This window comes from Mus pahari, chromosome 17 (genome assembly GCF_900095145.1).
Source record: "Mus pahari chromosome 17, PAHARI_EIJ_v1.1, whole genome shotgun sequence".
NCBI lineage: Eukaryota > Metazoa > Chordata > Mammalia > Rodentia > Muridae > Mus > Mus pahari.
The window spans coordinates 51,368,019-51,390,411 of NC_034606.1; the positions used below are offsets into that span (position 1 = coordinate 51,368,019).

The window sequence follows — 22,393 nt, forward strand, 5'->3', positions numbered from 1 at the left end:
GTCGGTGTTATGCAGAGTGTGGCCCTGGACCTGTTTCTCGTGAGGCAACCTAGCAGTGTGTGATTGGTTTGTTTACAAAATGGTTTTGCATTATAAACTCTTTTCACTGCTTTTTCCTCTTTGGAGGATCTGGGTTACTGGAGGGGGTGGTGCTTATGTGTGGTATGTCTTTATGTATGTTCACCCATGTGTGAGTATGTGTACAATGGTATTTGGGCCTGGAGTTGATGTCACTTGACTTCCTCAGTCACACTTCACTTTATTTGGAGGTACAGCCTGTTGGTTGAACCCAGAGCACACTAGTTGTGGCTAGTCCAGCCAGCCTGATCTGGGGATGCCCTTCTCCCAAGTGCTGGGATTACAGGTGGCCTCCACAGCTGCTTGGCTTTTATGTGGGTTCTGGGTACCTGAATTTAAGGTCTCAAAGTTGCTTTATTTTGTGTGCATTTAATATATGCTGTTATTTTTTAACATTAGGACAACTACACCTTTGCCCAACCTGGGATTCAGATGAAAGTGAAGATGCTGGAAGAGCTTGTGAGCCGGATTGATGGTAAGTCAGTGTCCAGCACAGCCTTCCCTGGGACAGGGAGAGTTCTAGCAAGAGGTTAGGGAGGCGGCCTTGCTCCCCAGCCCTGCCAGACGCCACCATCCTGTTCTCATCTGGCCAGTGGTACCTGGGTCAGCTAGCTCTCAGCTAAGTGCATCCTTTGTAGGAGAAGGTGCTGTTCTCCCCGTCCAGCCTGTGCTCCAGTCAGGATTCAGTGGGGAAGGAGATGCAGTGCTCTTGGCAGCCAGCCTCCCCTCCTGGGTCAGCTGCAGCTTCTCATCTGGGCAGCAGGGTGGTTGCTGATGGCTGTCCTTTGCCCTGCCTCCCCTGCCTGGGTGTATCATTTGCTATCAAGGAGGATAGAATAATTTCTCCACGGAATCCAATTAATTACCAAGTCCAGAAAGAACATCTTCAATATTATAGAAAAATTATAGTGTGTGCTCGGGCAATTTTAGATTATGCTTTCATGTTTAAGTGAGGCCTTTGAAATACTTTTTACCTTCGTCCTTAAAATAATTCCCCCTGCGATGTGCTGAATGTCATATTGCAATAGCAGAGTTTAATTAAATGAAACTTGAGAGATAATGCTTGCCCATTCCAAGCGGAGCCTCCTGATAGTTTGTTAAATTAATGAGCAGAGCATTAACAAAGTGACTCCAAGCAGAACCAGACCTGTGTATATATGTGACAGCAGCCTGTCAGCTGTGAGCTGTAGAAGACACCCTGTTTCCCAGAGTCCCAACCGAGTTGGCTGAGACACCTGACCGAGGGTGCAGAGTGACTATTGAGGTGGAGTCCTGGTTGTGTGCCTTCTTTGTGCGCAGGCTCCTTCCCAGCCTTCCCCTGGCTGCTCCTATGGCGAAAGAAAATTGTCATAGCCCTCTTCATAGGAAGATACTTGGTTTGGGAAGTGACTGAGTGACATTATAAACCAGAGCCAAAAACCTCGAAACTGCACTGCGTTGGTTCCTTGATTGAGCCTGGGAGTCAGCTCTGTGTCTGATGGTTATTATCTCATTTCCATATTATCAAGTCTCATGCACTTCTAGGGATGCTTATTGGATTCAGTGGTTTTAGCTGCTTTTCAACCTCCCTCTGAAGTACTGCTCTTTCCCCCGTCAGTGCACCCTGTGCATTTATTCTGTGCTCACGTTGCGCTCTTGCTTGGCTCTGGTTGAAGTTTTTTCCTACCAGCGATTTCACAAGTGTCCCCGGCCTCATTTAGTTCTTTGAAATACTATTTGCAGGAGCTACGAGTTACACAGTCCTAGCAGGTTCTTCTTTTCCTCCTATGCCCCCCAGAAGGCTTATTTTATATTTTCCATGAGCCTTAAGTTGTGGCCAGGGCTGGCTTGCTCCAGCACTGCAGTTGGGGAAATGCTTGAATTGATTTTTTCTTGTGCTGCGTTTCAGAAGGAGGCACACTGCAGATTTACACTGTGATTGTTCAGAAGAGCAGCATTGACTACTGCAGAGCTGCCCATGTCTGTGCTCTGGGTAAAGCATCTTTATCTCCATGCAAGGATCAGCTCTTCACAGCACAGGATGGACGCCAGTGTCCCAGGGCAGGCTGTGCAACCTGCTTGCTGTGTTCTCATGACAGCTCTGAAAATCTGTGTAGCTGCCCCATTGTGAGGATACTGGACAGTGCAAGCAGGAAATGCCTGGTCCTTGGGGCTCCAGCCCTGCCTGGCAGCCTCCACCTTACCCTGCCCCCACAGTATTTGGAGAAGCTGCAGGGTTGCAGCTCCTGTAGCTTCACCTCCACTGGACTCACTGTAAGCCTTTCATCAGTGGCAGGATATACTATATAGAAAAAAACCTAACCTGTTGCCTGATTTCTGCAGTTCTAGGGAGTAGAAGGACCGTGCTTGTTTCAGAGAGCATTAACCTAGAGAGGGGAAGTGGTTGTGGCCCTGCTGACGAAGCTGTTCCAGGTGGATGGTGTGAAAAAGGACAATTGGGGGTGGCACAGAGTCAGAAGAGAGGCAGAGTCTGAGAAAGGAGAAGCCCCTGAAGGGCAGTGACTGTTGAAGATGGGCGCCATCCCCTTTTTCTTAAGGAGTAGTTAGAGAATTTTCCAGAGACACTTTTTTTAAAAAAAAAATTATTAGATATTTTCTTCATTTACATTTCAAATGCTATCCCGAATGTCCCCTATGCCCTCCCCCCACCCTGCTCCCCTACCCACCCACTCCCACTTCTTGGCCCTGGCCTTCCCCTGTATGGGGCATATAAAGTTTGCAAGACCAAGGGGCTTCTCTTCCCAATGATGGCTGACTGGGCCATCTTCTGCTATATATGCAGTTAGAAACATGAGCTCTGGGGGTACTGATTAGTTCATATTGTTGTTCCACCTATAGGGTTGTAGACCCCTTCAGCTCCTTGGGTAATTTCTCTAGCTCCTCCATTGGGGGCCCTGTGTTCTATCCTATAGATGACTGTGGGCATCCACTTCTGTATTTGCCAGGCACTGGCATTGCCTCACACGAGATAGCTATATCAGGGTCCTTTCAGCAAAATCTTGCTGGCATATGCAATAGTGTCTGTGTTTGATGGCTGATTATGGGATGGACCCATTGATTATGGGTGGGGCAGTCTCCAGAGACACTTTTAAGAAATTTCCCATTCTGAGTAATGCCTCCCAAGCACGACTGAACCTCTTAAGGAAGATGCCGTGTGGACATGAGGGTGCATAGGTGATGGACACTCATGTCTTCTTTGGAAACGGAGGAGGAAGCAGGCAGCAGCCTTTGAAATGGCACTGGCTGGGGAAGCAAATACCATCTCTGGAGTGGGCAGATGGCCGGTGAGACATCATGGAAGGCTGGTGGAATGGCAGCTTGAGCCACTGGAGATGGGACTTCAGAGAAGGTGGAGAGCGAGGCCTTTCACTTCTGCAGGTTCCCACTGAAGCACCAGGCACATAGAATGCTGAGAGAGAGAGAGAGAGAGAGAGAGAGAGAGAGAGAGAGAAATGAAAAGGAACAAAAGAGAAAAGAAAACCAGTGTCTTTTGAGAGAAGGGATACTGTGTTGCCAGAGATCCAAGGATTACTGGACCTTCGCATCAGACCCTGGTGAGATTCGCCAGCATCAAAGCCACCGCTCTCTGGTGGGTACACACACTTCCAGAACAAGTGGTCCCAAGGAGTTGTTACTCTGGCAGCCTTGTGGGGTGTTAGGTGGACTCTTGCCTACTCAGGATAGGGGTCTTGGGACCTGGTGCCTATGAATCAGAGGAGTGACACACCAGGGTGTCTATGTTTGTGTGTGTTGGAGGGTAGGGACAGTCACAGAGCACAGCTTCTGATATTGTTGGCACCTGTGGTTTTGGAGATTCTGTTCTGGTGCTCTTTCTTCACAAGGCTATGACCTAGAAAACAATATCTTTTGTAGAGGAAACCTTCAAAACATAAATTCTCACCGTGTTCTGTTTTCCATGGAAGTGTCCTGTACACAGTCAGTGAGGATCCATGCACAGGCTTCTGTAGCCGGACTAAGGAGATAGAAGAGCCAGGTTCATTAAGTGGGGAGCTTTGCTGCTCTGTATGCACTCATAGCAAAGCCACTGTTCCTACTGTGAAAGAGAGAAAAAGATTCATGACTATATTTTTAGAGACTAGAAGGCCACTCAGATTTGCAGAAGAAATTTGAAAAATGATCGCCATACAAGCCTGGTGACTCGGGTTTGATCCCTGGAACCCACATAGCGGAAGGAGAGAATGTGGTCTGTGGACCTCACAAACATGCCATGCATGGTCTCTCTGTCTCTCTCTGTCTCTCTGTCTCTGTCTCTCTCTCTCTCTCACACACACACACACACACACACACACACATACTAATAAAGTATGATTCTTAAAGAACAAGAGCTAAATGAAGAGTTCAGTGAGCAGGCTTAACATCAGATGAAGGTGGCAAAGCAGTCAGTGCCTTGCCACTAGACAGTGGGTCAGAGGGCAGCCCCAGCGAAGCAGAGAGTTCTGAACAGGAGATGCAGAAAGGTAGAGACATGGACTCGAATCTCCGTAAGAAGGGAGGGTAGAGGTTAGTAATCAGAAGAAACAATGGTGCCCTCTCTCAGGTTCAAGAGGCCAGTGGATCCTGCATGGAACCAACAGAGAAACTGTACAAATACATCACAGTGGATTTAATTAAACCAACCAAGGGGAGAATTTTCGCCTTTCTAGAAATCTCTCACTATGTAGATTTAGATATTTTCATCTCTGATCCTCCTGCCTCAGGTTCCTGAGTGTAGGAATGAGTCGCTACCATCTTTCCAGAGACTGTTTAAGTCATAGCCATCAGTGATGGCTGTTCCTTGGGAATGGTCTCAATAAATACACCAGACGAGGTCATCAGTCTGCTAAAGAGCATCATTTCGGGGTCTGCATTTCAGCAAATGCATCCTATAAATAAAGGTGGGAAGTGAATAAACTCACCTGGGAACTGCCAGGTATAACCAGGAGACCAGTCCCTGGAAGCTTTAGACCCAATGTAGGACACAGCTTAGCACCATATTATCTGGTGGGGAGAGAAAGGCTGTTCCCAAAGAAGTCTGCAGCAGGCCCAGGCAGGTCACTGGCTCCCAGGGCATTGGTAAGGATTTGAGATTTCTTGTGTGAGCGCAGCTACATTCCCAGCAGGAGCTGGTTTGCAACCCTTACTCTCCCCATGGGGACTGCATGCTTGTAGCCAACCCAAGTGCTGTGGTTGCTGGTAAGTGCCCCATTCCCTCCTAATCACTCCATTTTGCCCTAGAGTTAGCAGCTCCCGGGAAAGGAGTTTATTCTGGGCTAGGCTGCCTTGAGAGGCCACCTCCCCACCTCAGGAGAAGTAAACTTCACGTGGGACACTTGGATTGCTGCTACGTGGGTATTAGGAGACATTGCCACATAGTGCCAGGTGCCATGGGTCACTGTCTGAGCAAGGCCAAGGCATGGCACCTGTGCTAGGCTCAACATCGCGCCCAGTGCTTTCCCCTTTTCTAGACACTTGGTTTCTTGGTCTGCTGTGAGACACATACACTGCTTGTTTCTGTGGGGAGAAGCAGGTGGAACCTGCAGCTGGACTGTGACTCCAGCCCTCCACCCAGCCTGTGTGGACATGCCAGACTGGATGTTTTCGGAGGGTGCATGAAAGCATTTATTCAGAGAAATACAGACACATGTCCCCACTCTGCAGAACCACCATCATCAGACACCTACTGATTGTACTAGTGTGGTATAAAGGACTTTACCATCTGCCAGAAGTGCTGCCAGGAGGAGCGTTAGTGGTCTTGGGACATTGTTGTGCACTCTCCTTGGGCTCTTCTATGCCACCGAACTCAAGAGGACCCATGTGAAGGACTGTATGTGACAAGGACCAAGGTCCTCAGGCCAGCCTTGCCATCCCAGTGGGTTTTGAATACTCTGGGTGTTTGCTCTGTGGTGCTTGTCCTCCAGGCCCACTGCCCCTCACCGTGTGGCTCTCCTCTTGTGCCATGTGTACCTGCTGCTGCCTCCTTCTTCCTGACTTTCTGTCAGCAGTGGTTTTTTCCTCTTCTAGTGGCCTCTCTTGATTTCTGTCTGATTCAGTGCTGTCTTCTTCTCCAAGATTAGTTGTGACCCCTCTTTGTAGTTGCTGAGAGCGTGGCCATGAACTCAAATTGCACTGGGTAAGGTGTTGACCAAATTCCAAATGGCTGAATGTCGAAGTCCACACCACTGTTAGAAGCTAGACTATGGCTTATGCCTTGTAAATCACAGTGGCTGCACTTCAGTAGCTTAGAGCAGGGTTTGTCCTCATACAGCTTTTTTTGTGGTGGGTTGGGGAGGGCTCTGTCCTGCTGGTCTTTACTTTGTGATTCAGGCTGATGGTAGCAGCTGACAGTGTCCTTGGCTAGTACCTGAGGTAGGAGGAGAAAGGCCTTGAGAAGCATGTATGAGTTCCTAGTGCATCCACCAGAGACTGGAACACAAAGCCCATGTTACTTGGCAGCCCAGCATTTGGCCACAGTGATGTCAGGGGGCAGCCCAAGTTGAGAGGGCAGTTTTGAACACAGCTAAAGGACACTGGAGTCACCAGCTCAGAAAGGACATTAGGGAGCTGTGTGAGTTTTAGTCCTATTAAATTCATTTTACAATTATTTGAAGTCAGGAAATGTTAAGGGCTTGGCATTTTTATTCAGGAAGAATAAGGCTCATGGCCAAGGGACTTCAATGACTAAAAGCTACATGTGTCTAACAGATGGTTCTGTCCATATTCAAGTAGGGGTGTCACAGAGCACCCTAGAAGGCAGAATTAGGGTGCTGCCTGTACTGCCTTGTCCTGCCTCTCTCATCATTTAAATTTATTTAGGAGTTTTTGGGCTAAAGAAGATAACACATGTGTTCACTGTTCACCTCGTCTGAGTTATTAAAGCTCTTTATAGGTAGTAACCAGCTGCTCCCACAAGTTAGTAATTTCCTACTGAGGTGATAGGTGTTCGTTAGGCTCCTGCCTCCTGTAGATTTTCAGTCCGAGGAATGTGGCATGTGATTTTGCCCATGTTGCATCTGGAATGCTTGTTATGTTTGAAAGTGAGAATTTACATTTTCCCATTAAATCCTAACAAACCCCTGCACATATTGTTGTCGTACATCTATTATATCTGAGATCACATGGCCTAGATTGTTGTCAAAGTAGAATTGCCAGACATGAGCAGGCTTCTAGCCTTTCCCTCTCAAAGGCTGTAACCAAAGCACCTTTGCAGAGTTCCAGGCCAGGGTCCACTTCAGGCCTTCTCCTCATGTCATGTCTGCAGTGGCACAGGCGCTTCTGTATAAATGAAATGTCTGATGTGTCTTTTGACATATGAGACATAGGAGCTTGCTTGATGTTAGGTCATTTGAGCATATACAGCTTCAGCAGTGCCCAAAGAGATGCTGGTCATGCCCAGTCAGAAGCTTAGACCAGAGAGGACTAGATCACAGGCATGAGAGTGTTAGCCTCAGGGAGACACTGGCACCATCGGCAAGAAGCCTGTTTCTGGAGGCCCAGGGAGACTATAGGGTGGCTTCAGGGAGTAGAGAAAAGGCAGGAACTGGAGAACTCTTTGACTCTCCCTGGAGCCCTGGGTCTACTGGGCTTTGTCTCAGGTTCTTAGAGGTAGCCTAAAGTAGGTAGACACTGCTGGGCCTGGTGGGCTGGGAAACTCCGCAGTGAGCAAGCCTGAGCAAAAGGTTGTTGATGAAGGTCAGCCAGAGATGCTGCTGCTGAGCTACAGAATGTGCCTTCCTGGTTTCTTACTTGTGGTGCATTCTCTTCACTGTAGTAAAAACAGCACTATTGTTGTCTCCCACCTAATCTCTCCACCACACATGGCTTCAGTGGTCGAGGGTGCCAGATTCAACAAGGAAAATACAGCCCAGTGGCCTTTGAGCTTCAGGTGAACACTGACAGGTTTTAATGTAACATGCCTGGGCAATATTCAGCACTCACTGAAGCTCAGTCTTCCCTGGGCTTCCTTTATCTTATCCGGAACCCTTCCAAGGATGAGCTCAGAGAGGCAAACTGTAATGCAAGCCCAGTTAAGCTACAGGCTCACTTTTCTTTCTAGACACTGGACAGAATGGGAAGAATATGATCTTAAATGTAATATATTATTTGAAATTATATACACATTTGCATACATTGATATATACAAACCATTTGTATGTACATAGAGCACACACATATGGCCCTGTGTGCACAAAATACACACATACACATATCTGAATACACACGCATACATGCCTATATACACATATTTGTTTCAATATACACTAGCTGTATGCACTTATACATATCCTAGTATACACATGTAGATAATCCTATGAATATATCTACTTGTGCATTTACACGTATGTATACCATATTCATAATACCACACTTGCACATACCTGTATAGACACTTGCATATACAAAATACTTTTATATACATACATTGTCCTGTGTATGCATTCATATACATCTGCATATACACATACATATATGTATACATATAAGTACACATACATATACACACTCATACATATATGTATGCTTGTATATACATACATACACACACACCTGTACATACGATTGTACAAGTCTAGGTACACACAACTGCATATACATATCATATACCTGTATATACACACATATATCTGTATATACTCATATATATATATATATATATATATATATATATATATACACACACACACACACATACATATCTTTTTACCTGTTTATATGCACAATAAATGTAAACACACCTGTGTATGACACACCAATGTACACATACACACATCTATATATATACATATCCACAATTGTTTACATATGATAAACCTACCTACACACACGCACACGCACACACACACACACACACACATGCAGCCTTTAGATGTACAGGCAGTACATTGGCCATTCATTACTGTTCTTGTCATGGTCCTGTAGATGTTTCACATACTTGTGTCCTGGTCTGTTGGGAGCAGCTTCTCATCTTCTCCAAGGGATTCTCTTCTGTGGCCAAGGCTGACTGAGCTCTATAAGCACTAGGTCGCTTTGGCTTTCACTGAGATTCTGTGCTGAGGCTGGCATCCACTGTTCTCCCTTAGTGGAGATTTTCCTCTTCCGTCTTACTAGTGATTCTTTGCAAGGCTAGCCTAGGGTTCCTGTGCTGTGTTGTTAGATATGTTTGTCATCATTCAGAGCCTCAGGAGGATGGGGTTGTTTTTGTAGTGGCCCTGGATGTTGGCCTCTGTGCTGTATCACTATGTCACTGAAGTCTGCAGGTCCAGCCCTCATGACCTTATCTAGCCTAATTAACAACTCCTCAAGGGCTCCACCTCCTAGTACAAATACCCTGTTAGGTCAGATGGCATGCTGGGCACAGGGCTTGTGTTTCAGCTGTGGCTACTGACCAGATGATGGCAGAAATGCCTCCCAGGATGAGGCAGGCCTTCAACATGGGGGCGCTTTGGAGAATACTAATATTGTGTCTACAGTGGCTCAGTGTGTTATGTGTGTTTACATTCGAGGAACTGTCATCATGTTATGTGTGTTTACATTTGAGGAACTGTCATCATGACTTCACAGTTAGGAGGCAGGGTCATGTCTTGTGGAAGTGACATGGAAGAACTTGCTGAGAACCAGATACTCCAAGACAGGGCCACAATGTGACAGGAAGATCTGAGGGTCCTCCACACCTTGGTTTTGGAACAAAACCTGGGAGTTTGCTCAATCTTAGATACCAAAAGTGGTGGAGAATTTAGATTGTACTGGCTGAAACTGCACTCAAAGCTTTGTGTTCCAGGAAGTTTTATCCTCAAAAGTTTGGAAGCTTGTGAAGTGCTGAGCCCTGCCTCCGTGTGTGGACCACATGCTGAGATGCTGAAGTATGAGAGCTATTTTCTTTGCTCTTCTCATTCACATCCTAGGAGAAGGGGCCAGGATACAGGCAGACACATGTATAGATTTGTGGAAGGTACTCAGTGTGCCCCAAGGAGTGGGACACACTTACAAAGTTGGCTGGAGGTCCTTTCTAACGTTCTCACAGCCTTGTTTGCATCAGCATCTGGGGCCAGGCTTTGTGCTGCTGATATGTGAGGCAGACTCTAGTTTACCGACTACCTGATAAACAGTCCACCCATGTAGTCAGCAGTTTTGTGAGTAACTGGCAGCCTGTCTTATAGAAAGTGCTTCCTGTAACTGTGTGTAGCATCAGGGACCAGTGTGGTCTGGTGCTAACATGGAGACAGATGGAGAGACTGACCATGAAGAATAAGCAGGCTAGTACTGCATCAACTGGCAGAAGTCTAAGGGATGGGTTGATTTCCAGCTTCAGGTTTAGACGGACCGGACCGTAGATTCAAGGTTTTAGAGGCTGAGTATCAGGAAAGAGGTCAGTATTGAGCTAAAATAGGGATTGGGCTCTGGAGACTAGTTTGAGTGTTCCAGAAGAAAAGGAGACTACAGACCTGCCTAGGAACCAACCTTGAGCACTTTGGGTCTCCTTTTCTTGTCCAGTGGTAGGAAGGGAGTTCCAGCCTCATTTCCAGAGGATAGCTCACCTGCCATCACCTGCTAGTAGCATAGGTTAGTTAGGAGTGTCCCCATCACCTCTCGTTTGTCCAGTGTGTGAGGTCAAGAGAGTTATAAGGTGCTTATAGTGACTGACTCATTGTAGCCCCTGGGTATTGAGTTACAGAAGAGGCCGATTCTGGGAGCTGGGGAGGGGCCTGTGGTCAATATTTTTACCAGTGTTGCTCCCATTTCCTTAAGGAAGAAAACACTAGAACTTATTACTGAGCAGCGGTCCTACCTCTGCCTGTTAAATGGCTTTATCTCCTTGTACATTTTCCCTTTCTTGGGTTTTTAATTCCATTTAAATGTGATTTTAATGAAATTTCTGTGAAAGCTGTCGTGACTACATTGTAAGGTTAAAATTGACTTATTCTTTCAAGGTAAGATTCAGTTACAGCTAGTAAACTAGATTCAGTTTTATTACCAGCTGAGTGAAAATATTTTTATTACCCCGACAAGGTAAGCAGTCGGAGAGTAGAGAATAAATCAGCGGTGTGGCTCAGGCCCAGGCAGTCCTTACTGTGACCACCTCTTGCCACACAGCAGTCCATCTCTAGTGTGTAGCCTCATTAGGCCTTAGAACGGGAGATTCTAAGCTGGAAATGATGGTGATGTTTCATTTGAGACATGCAGATAAGTTGATTGAAAAGCATATGTGTAAATGAGGTCCCTATGGGCCCATGCCACAGCCTAGGGAAGTTCCCTTGGGCAGAGGAAAACCTGTGTGAACACTAGCCCATGGGGTCTCCCAGGAACATGCCACAGTGGCCAGGGCTAGGTGAGAGCCAGTCTTCAGGGCTTGCTTACATTCCTCTGAGGGTTGGGTCCCCAGTTCTCTGATTTTTGTCTTTGTATGCCCATTTACCTACAGGCCCCTTGGGCTTCCTGGCTTTCTTCCTAAATGGCCAGAGTGTTATGCTCTCCTGTTTATACAGTCATCATCTGTGGAGACAGTGATGACCTTTGCCACCCAGGGCTGTCCTTCCAATCCTTTGGGACATCCCTGCTCTGAAGGCCTGATTTGGAGGCTCTGTGAACCAGCATAGGGCTCTCTGGCCTCCCTCAGAGAGCCTGGAGCCAGCCCCATGCTTGAATGTTTCTGGTTTTGCTTTTTGCTGGCTTGATCTTCTGCCAGCTTTTGTTTCAGTCTGGTTGCCTCAGTCCACATGGTTGTCTTGGGATCATGGTTTCAGACCAACAAGCCATTCTCTCCATCTCCACTTTTAAAGTAGCACCCTGGAAGAGCAGCCTGTCTCTGTCCCTGTCCTGGGGCCTTCCTTCACCCTCCACTTCCCTGCTGTCTGTAGGCCCTGCTACCTCTTCCTTTTCCTTCCCGGTTGTCTTAGTCAGGGTTTCTATTCCTGCACAAACATGACCAAGAAGCAGTTGAGGAGGAAATGGTTTATTCCGCTTAACATTTTCCACATTGCTGTTTATCACCAAAGGAAGTCAGGACTGGAACTCAAGCAGGTCAGAAAGCAGGAGCCGATGCAGATGCCATAGAGGAATGTTCTTTACTGGCTTGCTCAGCCTGCTCTCTTATAGAACCCAAGACTACCAGCCCAGAGATGGCACCACCCACAAGGGGACCTCCCCACTTGATTACTAATTGAGAAAATGCCTTGCAGCTGGATCTCATGGAGGCATTTCCCCAACTGAAGCTCCTTTCTCTGTGATAACTCCAGCTGTGTCAAGTTGACACAAAACTAGCCAGTACACCGGTACAAGCTCATCTTCAGTGCTCTTTCAGAACAAGTTGAGGGCTCTATTAACACCAAGGGTCAGTTTGTTATCCCACTTATAGAAAGGGGACATCCCAAGGATCCTGGGATGTGTGGCCTTCTGGTCTGCCCATACATAAATCTCCTGCAGGACAGGATTGCGGTTTTTTTCTCCCTCATTTTAAGGCTTCACACTGATGGGCAGTTGACTTGTGACTGCAGAGGATGTTCTGTCCTACATTAGAATGTTAATAGTTGTTCTGAGAACCCTTTCTCCAGGCCATACTTAACACAGCTGCAGTGGAGTGCTGTTAGAAAGAAGGCCCCCAGCAAATCCCCACTCTCCCACCCGGCCCATTTCAAGGCTTGTGGGAAAGCCAAACTGCTTCAGTTACTGCAAGGTGGGAGGACAGGACCAGGACCCCACAGAGACCCAGGCCACTGCCCCTTGGCATTGATTCTTCACTGCCCCTGCCTCTTCCTTCCAGCCACTGAGATGTTCTGGGACAAGGAGGCAGAACTGTGATGGGCACCAAGTGTGGAGTGTTTACCACCTGGAAGCGCTGTGTCCACCATGGGCAATAAAGTACAAGTTCATGACGCCCAGCAAGCTCTAGACCAGATGATGGTGTCTCTATGGCCCCCATACTGAGATTGATCTTCAGGGTTTATTGCTGAGCTGAGACCAGTTAATTACATTGTAAGCAGAGACTTCCAAATACAGAGATTTGCCCTGACCTCAAGAAGAAAAGTCTTGGTCTGAATGTAGGCCATCAGTTCTGTTTCTGAAATGTCCCCCGCATCCTTCCTATTCATGGCTTCTGGAGAGGGTCTGCGTGTTTTGTTTCTCTTTAGGTAAAAGGCTGGTCTCTTTCTCACCCCCCCCCCCCCCCCGTTAAGTAGCTGCATTGGCAGGGGCCTGTGGCAGGGCCCGAGGGATCAAGGACAAATGAGTATTTGGAAGGTCCTGTTCCCTCCCAGCCCACAACCCATCCACCTCCCATTCCGAGGTTGACTTTTTCAGCACTAGATCTTTCTTTTCCCACAGAATTAGGCACTGTGCCTCTTAGGCCATTGGCTGTGATGAAGACCATGAGCTATGCTGTCCTTGAAATGACATAGCAAACTCTCAAATATACATTGACTCTTATAAAACCAGACCTCAGGGTCTCAGTGTTTAGAGGGCCTTTGGCTTGCTGACCAAATGCTGCAGGGATAATCAGCTTTCTGGATAGTGCTTCAATTAGCTGGTGGCTTTGGGGGCCAATGACAAACACTGAGTCTGCTCAAGAATAACTATGATGTGAGGTTATGCTCCTGGGTGCTGGCATGTTGGGGATGGCATGTGTGTCCCAGCATCTCTGGTACCCTGAGTTTCATGTCCTATGGCTGGGTCTGGGTATTGCTGCCATGCTGGGTCTTCACAGAAGGGTCTAACCCTCAAGGCTCCGGTTTCACTGTAGAAAGTCAGTGATGAAGTTCAGGTTCTGCTGGGAGCTTCCATGTGGGTGTTTATCACATAGTACTTGGAAGATGCTCCACCCTACCCACCTGTCCACCCTCCTCATAAGCCTTGGTCCTTTCCTCTCTGTCTTGATTCATTCATCCACCCTGCAGTTGCTGGTCTGTCTGCCCAGCTGACCCTCTTGCTAACATGGAAATCTCTTCCCATGTCTTGTTCCTTGGGTCCTGAACCTGGAAAAGAGCCCAGTCTTACAATGAGGTGCAATGCTGATTACCAAGGCCAGCATAGTAGTAGATAAAGGCTCCTGTCCATCCTCCATCCTCCAGACCCTTGGCTCTGTGGGATGCAGGGAAGTCAGGAGGGGGCAGGGCTATCATGTGCTGAGTCTGAACACTGAGCAGACACTGGCAGCTGGCACAGGGAGGTCTTAGGTCTAGATTGCAGCTCAGACAGCTTTGTGGTGGCTGTGCTCCCAGCATTAAGCTGGTACAGCAGAGGGGGAGTATGTCCTGAGAACGTGGCTGCCTCACTGTGACTGTGTCAGGGTTGACTCTGAGGAGCTGACCTATCATGTGTCTAGGCTTTTATGCTCCTTTGGCTGGGAGTGTCTGTCTTCCTCAGTTTAGTAAGTGTCTTAGCGTGTCATTTGGAGCTGTCTGTCTGGCACAGTGGCTCTGATTCTCTGTCATTCACAGTCTTGGGTACTCCATAAGCTGGACTCTGGTGAGACAGGCCCCCTCCTTTGTGCCATGCTACAGAGAGGAGCAGGCATGAAGTGAATGTGTGGGCAGACCCTAAGGTGGCCAATTAAGAGTTATGTCCTGTGTGGTGATATGTCTTGATGGTAGTGTGGCAGGAGGCCTTTCTCATCACATCATCTGAGAGTCCACCTTGCAAAGTGGTGCCAGGCATGCTCTTCACTCCTGAAGCGAGCTGCTGGTTGGAGAAGCCCATGTAGTCAGGGCTTGCAGGTGGCCTCAGCCAGCAGTCAGCACAACTTGGGTCTTCAGTCATACAGCTATAAGCAAGTGGATTTCCCAAAGCATGGCTTTCTGTGATGTTAAAGCGGGGTCTCCTCGGGCCAGCCTCTGGATGAAAACCCACCTGTTTGCAGCTCTGTGAAGCCCTACTTCAAAACTGGACCACAAAGCTGTGTTGTCATGAGTCTGTGGCAATTGTGTCTCTGGGCACAATGAGGAGGAACCCACAAAGACCCCAGTGATCTCTGTATCAGCCAGCTGAGGCTGAGAGGAAAGGCAGCACAGGGTGTGACCAGATGTGCTCTATGAGGTCCGAAGTCTCCATGTCTGAGTCTGTTCTGAAAGCCCGAGCCGAGAATGAGCATCCCTCTCAGGAACACTCCAGTTCTTTCAAACCTGATTTTTAATGATGTTCTTAAATGCGTTAACTTCCCTTGGAGCCCTCTACCCACCAGAGGTAGTGGAAAAGAAAGCATACAGGGAAGTGGACCTGTTTAGAAAGGTTCTTTAGAACAACTCTTGTCTGTGTTGTCTGGAAATCAGCAGTTTAGTTCACAGGTTAGCATCAACTGCTCCACTTCACAGATACTTCACGGATACACCAGCAGTCCAGTTTGGTAGAGTCAGGTTAGCAACAGTTGTGACATGACCTAGCAGAGCCAGCCAGGCTTCAGTGTCGGCTGGAGTCAGCAGGAAGGACCAGAAGGAACATCTGCAGAGGTTCTCAGCTGTGCCTCTCTCAGGGACGTGAAGATCAGCGAAGACTCATAGTCATTGCACAGCTAGCTGTACCAGCAAGCCCAGCCCTGTCTCTGTTACACTCTGGAGTCCTGTTTATACCCTTCAAACACCAGTGGCCTCCATGTGCCTTGCTTTAGCACTTACCTTGTCTCAGCACCTGCACGGAGTCCCGACAAATGCAGCACAATTACACGGTGTAAATCAGACCAGACATGTGTGTTGTTAGCAGAGAATCCTTCCCTATGTGTCCTTTCACGTGCTTGCTTTAGCAGAACATCCTTTCTCCTGTGTCTGCTTCAGCTAAATGTTCCTTCATGAGTATGCCTTAGTCTTTCACCTGTGTCCACATGAAAACGCTCCTTCATGTGTTTGCCCCAGCAAAATACCATCCAACACAACTGACTCTCCAAGGAACCCTTACATTTCCACTTCAGTTGTCCTTAGCACTGAGGGGATAGGCCCAGGCACCCCTCTGCCCAAAGCCAGAAAGGAAGATTTAAAGTTGCTGTGGGTGAAAACTTAATAACAAGAGGATACATGGTCAATACCAAACGAACACAGAGTCTCAGCCCCACCTCCCAAGGGCATGGTGGGGGTATAGTGGTGGTGGCAGCGGTGACAAAGGAAGAGGAGGTGGCAGTGGTGGTGGCTGTGGTTCAGGGAACCACAGTGAGCCAGATGTTAGTCAAAACTGAACCCTACCCTGCTCAGTGGCTAGACTAGTTAGACAGGGTCACTGAGACAGTGATTGTGACCCTGTAACTGGAGAACTAGAAATCATGTCAAGCAGAGACAGCGTGGTCCCCACTGCATTTGTGGAAGAGTCCAGTGAGGCAAATGGAAACCATGTTGTGTGGATTATGGGAGATTCGACTCTGGAGAAGCTCCTGAGTACAGCAGGAGGGGCTTCGAGGAGTGAAAGAACTAGGAGGAGGAGGATGGGGTGACCCCCCTGTGGTCTCAAGGCGCTGTGTACCTGTGATTGGTGCCCACGCTAGGGAGATGTACTGGCCTACGATAAATGTACTGGCCTTTTAGAAAACATGGGTGAAGCTATTAAGTTCCGAGAACCACAGAGGCAAGCAGAAAGTGAGCATGAGATGCCAGCAAGTCAGCCCGAGTCACCTCATAGTCAAAGTGCGTAGCCCCATGATAAAGACCACTCTAAAGGGAATCGGACAAGTTCAGGGCCATGGCAGATGGCTTAGGAACATCTCAGGCTGAATGCAGTAGAGCCACGTGTTCGGGCCACTGAAATGAAAGGAGAACCCCAAAGTTGCTAGCCAGAAAAAAACATTCCAGAAATGGAGGCAAAGTGAACACTTTTCAGACCAAAAGGCAAAAGAATCCCAAAGAGAGCAGGAGGGACTAGAAAGTTAAAACAGAAACAGTGACAATGACAGCCGCTGTGTAGAGAGAGAGGGAGGAGACTGAGGAAGGCACAGCATCATGCTGGCACGGGAGGGACACATTGGTGTCACGGTCTTCATGCTGCACACAAGCCTGTACAAAGCACACAAGGGTGAACTGACCGGCACCCAGGCTGTGAACTGTGTGGCGACAAGAAAGCTGCGCTGTGGCTAGCAAGCTGGGCTGGAGGCAGAGTGGACTCCACTGCAGATGTGCTTACAGCAGGAAGGCAAGAAGAGTGTAAAAGGTGAGTAGAGAATGATGGGACAGCTGGAGCACTAGGAGGCACACTCCAGGCTCCAGCCCAGCATGCAGAGAAGTACACGTTGATGGCCCTGCATGCCAACCAACAGGCAGATCTGTCAGACTGGACTAAAAAGTAGGATTCACCTATGTGAGTCATGGAAGAAGTTCATCTTAAAGACAAAGTCACATGATTTAAAAGTAACATGATCTCATGCCACTCTAAACAAAGTGAAAGTCACTGTTCAGAGTTCAGAATGAAGAATATAATCTTTTATGCAGTATAATTGTATATGTATTTACATATATGCTATAGAAACCTTCATATTTAATACATAAAACATTTTACAAAATGGCCATTTTATTAGAGCACAAGTCAGTCACCTGCTCTCACTCCAAGTACTAATGTGTGCACTGACAGTTTCAGAATACTCAGAACTGAATTCTAAACTTTTAAGAAATGGATGGCTTTGTGTCATAGCTGCAGGTTTTGATCACTCCTCCTTAAGCAGTAGGACAGTAGACAGAGAACCAGGGAGGGCACACAGCACCGACAGCACATCTGCTTGACCTACAGAGAACTCTCAGGATGTGTGCCTACCACACACATCTGTACAGGAAACATCTCAGGGAGGCTGAGAGGCTTTAAGGAATGTGCAGTGTGCTCTCTAAGAAAGATGGAGCTAGTGTAGAAATCTGTAGGATATCTGGGAGGTGCCCAGTGATTTCTAAATCCATCTATATTCCTTTAAGTGACCAAGTGAGAGTACCCCCATAGGAGAAACCACAAGGAACAGTAGGAGGCATTTGACATGAGTGAACAGGGAAATTCAGCAATGCAGCAGCAGAGAATTCATCAAACCCAGACAAAGCAGTGGGTAGAGGGGAGCACATAGTACCAGATACCCACCCCGTTCCTGAAGGAGACCCGAGTTATCAAATGAGGGACCCCATTGCTGACTTAAGGACTTTGGGTGTGGAGTTAGGTGGAGTGAATCCAAAAGCTTGTTTAGAAAAAGTCAGTAAACAGATGTTTATAGTGAACCGTTCAGGAAAAACAAACAAACAAACAAACAAACAAACAGATTGCCAATATGAGGGCTGGGACAGTCACCACTTCGCAGGCCCCCTAGGCATGAAGAAAATAGGGACTGTTGCTCACATTTTGACAATACATTTGACAATGTTATGAAATGTGTATAGTTTTCTAAAAACTGAATGACACAGCCAGCTAGCCCTAGAAGAAGCAGATGTTCTGAACATCTCCAAATTTATGAAAGCAAATGAGCCAGAGCTTAAATCTTCCTTCAATGAAGACTCCAGGCCTTCACTGGAAAGCACTAAGTAAAGAATAACTGATTCTACTTGGGTCGCTGGGGAAGTAAACAGGGGCCCATGCTTCCCCATTTATTCTATAAGGCTGGTGTCTCTCTTCTTCCCAGTCTTTAAAAGGTGCTTTTAAAGAAAACTACAGACCAGGATCCTCCGTGAATGTAACTGAACAAAACTTTTAGCAAATCAAATCAAACACAGCATTAAAAGAATAATATATCATTGTGACATGTGCTGTATCTTTGAATGCATGGCTGATTTAACTGTTGAAAAGCCTCTGATATAGTCCATTATGTTAAAATATCAAAAAAGGACAGACCCATAAAATTATCTCAGTGTGTGCAGGAGAAGCATTTGACAGAGCCCAGTGTTCGTTCTAATGAAAGCAGGCAGTAATCGGGAGTGGAGGGGAACTTACTAACTGCCAGAGGGTTTCTGCAGCGATGTGAGTCTGAATGCTTCCTCCAGGCCTGTTCATTCTCACTACTTCTATTCAGCATGCATACAGGTAGTCCAGCCAATGCACAGAGGAAAAACCAGCAAATGGAAGCACACACAGTGCATGAATGGCCCCCAGGCTGGAAAAGGAGAAAGGAAACTCCTTCATCTTTTGAGAGCTGGTGGAAGCAACAAAAGAACTAACTAGAACCTGGAGGAGAGTTTCGTAAGGCTTCAGGACACCAGGCCAGCACACAGAAATAGTGTTTCTGTGTAATAGCAAGAAGAAATCAGCAATCGAAAGGCCGAGGTCTCTCGGTTGGTGGGTTTGAGTTTGACACTCAGAACTCACATGAAAAGGATAGGCATGGTGGTGTGTGCTTGTAAGAGAGATGGAGACAGGGGGATTCCTGGGGTTTACTAGCCACCCAGCCTGCTTACTTGGTGAGTTAAGTCCAGGCCAGCAAGAGACCTTGTCTCAAAAATCACTAGGTGGATGTGGACACCCCTTCTGAGATGTGACATTCCAGGTTGAATGCCTGTGCATGTACATATATATACACACATAGATATTACCAGCTGAGGGTGAAGAACCACCACAGGTTACTATAGCATAAAAATACAATATGGCCTCAAAAGTACAGCCGAGAAAATTGACAACAACCCAATCATGCCCATACACTTGGAAAGTTAAGTGACACTTTCCCCTAACTAACTGTACAGTCAGCTCAATCCCAGTTAAGATCCCAGCCTGCTTTTCTGCAGAAAAGGACACACTGATCTTGTAGTTCATGGGCAGACACAGAGCCCCTGGCATACCTAGACATACCCAGCAAGATGAACAACATGGCAAGCCTAGATTTGACTGAGTTCAAGAGTGATGGGTGATCAAAATCATGCATTATTGACACTGAGCTAAAGATCACTAGGATGGAAGAGCATTTGGAGGGAGCCTCACATAAGGACAATTGATTTCCACAAAGGTAGGAAGGAAATTCATTGGCAGAATACACATTCTATGTAAAGGATATTGCACCTTGCCTTTTCCATGTTAAAAAGTAAACTTGACTGGATGAGGCCCTTTAAACCTCAGTTCTATAGCCTGCAGGAACAGTGGCTTTGAGCAGTGAAGTTAAGTATTGGAGTTGATTTCTTAGAAAGCCATGTAAACCAGGAAGCAGGCATAAAGGAGATTTGGACAGATATCAAAATTCAAATGTGTCCTTCAGATGCTCCCATCCAGAGAGAACATAGCTGCCTTCCAGATGCTGCGCTTCTTTTTCGGATCTTTACAGAATCATCTCTTGAGGGTTGTATGGGACAAGGCCTGGTAAAGTGCCTGTCATGTTAGCACGAAAACCTGAGTCCAGACCCCTTCCCCCAGGTAAAAAGGTTAGGTGTGGCAGTGCGTAACTTCAATCCCAGATATGGAGAAGTGGAAACAGGAAGATGTCTGGGGCTTACTGGCCCCAGTTGAGTTTCTGAGCTCCAGGTTTTATGAGATACATTGTCAAAAATACGGTAGAGGGATTGAGGAAGCCACCTGATAATGACAGCTGATCTCCGTATCACCTGAACACACACACACACACACACACACACACACACACACACACACACACACAGTTAAATGGAGAGGAGTCAGGAACGAAGCCTCATGGGGCTGTCTTCTAGCTACCCAGCCATCTGCTCTGCTGCTCTTCTGCAGGCTTTGCTGCTCTGTCATGGAGAGTGCGGTCAGACCTACTGAGTGCTGGGCATCCAGGAAACTCAGCAGATCTCTTCCACCCGACTCTGCTGGATTGCTGCAATCTGGTGTGATGAAAGCCTGTCTTTGGAGGGGCTTATGGAGATGCTTAGGAGCACATCTGTGAAGCAAGAGTGATCTAATACCTCGTTGTCTCAGCTCTGTGTAGCTCAAGAAGAACCTGTAGTTTAGATTATGTTACTGTCAAAAGATGGACCTTAATGCCTCTCCAGGGATGAGAAGACTGTGCTGTGGTGTCAGATACCGCTGATGCTATACAGCCTGTCAGGAGGCTTAATTATATTCTGGGCTCATGTTCACTAGCTCTGAAGAATGAGAGGTATTGTCTCCTGGTTTAGGTGACCAGTCCCCACCCTTAGAGCTGTCTAGCACCCACCAGGAACCCTATTAGTATAACAGAGGCAAGGCAAGGTTTTTAAGGCTCCCTGTCAGCACCTGGCACAGGAGTTGGGGGAACTGCTCATCACACAGCAGGGGGCGGCCTCCGTGTGAGGCTACACCTTACCAGGCTCCCCTCTTGCCTTCTGGGCTCCTGGGATGCCTTTGAGGGGCAGGTGGCCCCTCCAACCTCTCTGGTCTGAGCTGTGGGCTCAGGAGCAGCAGTGAGAATGTTTGGGATTTCTCTCTTTGCCCGATCAGCACATTCTGAAATGGTGTTAACAGTTTCTAAATAAATCTCATTTCCTATTGATTTCCATTATGATTTCTGAGGAAAGTGCCTCCCCCTCCCCCAGGAAGTTATCTGACCATTATTACTGTGTAGTGATGTGTTTGTCTGTCGGAAGTGTTACAGCTCATTAGGTGGCAGTGCAGGTCACTTGTGTTCCTAGGCCCTGCCCGGGCATTCTCATTTTACTGAACTAATAATCTCCAGGAGAAGAACTTAGCCTGACCTGAGCTTCAGGGCTGGCCCAGATGTGCTTCCAACCCAGCCTTCCATCCCTGGGGCCTTGCTCCACTCTCCTATCCCCTTAGGTTAGGAAGGAGCAAGGGCTGCCCTGCCCTCCTTGATTGGAGCCATGAGCTAGTGAGGTCTGCTCCTGTTTGGTGATGCGAGTAGGCTGCTGTGCTTAGACCTGGTCCTCAGAGCCGGGTTCCCCACGGCCCTGGTCTCCATGGTCCTGCGTGTCTACTTGCATAGCCCTGCTGTAAGTGACTCCATAGCCCTTGCTTGCTGTAAGGCGCCTATGTTGGATCTTCTCCCACTCCCAGCTCCTTATCATTTCCCTAAGCACACTCTGCTGGAGCTCAGTCCGCCTGCCTTGCTGAGAGGAAGCCTGCTGTTTCCTCAGTGTGGTTTTCTGAGACTGGTGTCAGGTTTCCTCTCTAGTTCTTGGTTTAGCCTCTCATCCTGCTACCTTGACACAGCAGGTCCCCAGGTCCTCTAGTTGGCAGGTGTGTTGGGCACAGCACCCATTTAGGATCTGACTGTTCCTGTGGCAGAGAAGCAGCTTTTTGGTTGCAGAGGCCCTGTGTTGACCGTTGGTTGCTCTTGTTTCTGTTCTTTTTTTATCCTCCTAACTGATGAGATGATCAGAATCTTTCCCTTTAATCAAAGCTCATTCCAGCCAGGCCCAGCAAAAGCCGGCGGTGTTCAGCCTGCCCTCAGCTAAGCATGGGGATTGAAAGATTTCTTTGTCGGGTATCTAAATGTGGGCCATTGTGTCTGCTC

General features: G+C 47.5%; 1 protein-coding gene across 1 annotated transcript in view; it reads left to right on the forward strand.

The window, feature by feature from the left end:
* The window catches only part of Tbc1d22a (TBC1 domain family member 22A), a 286,103-nt gene that overhangs the window by 152,581 nt on the left and 111,129 nt on the right, over positions 1–22,393 (forward strand). Inside the window, exon 10 of the mRNA XM_021216494.1 lies at positions 478–553. Within this exon, the coding sequence (XP_021072153.1) occupies positions 478–553 (76 nt within the window). The remainder of the gene's footprint in view (positions 1–477; positions 554–22,393) is intronic.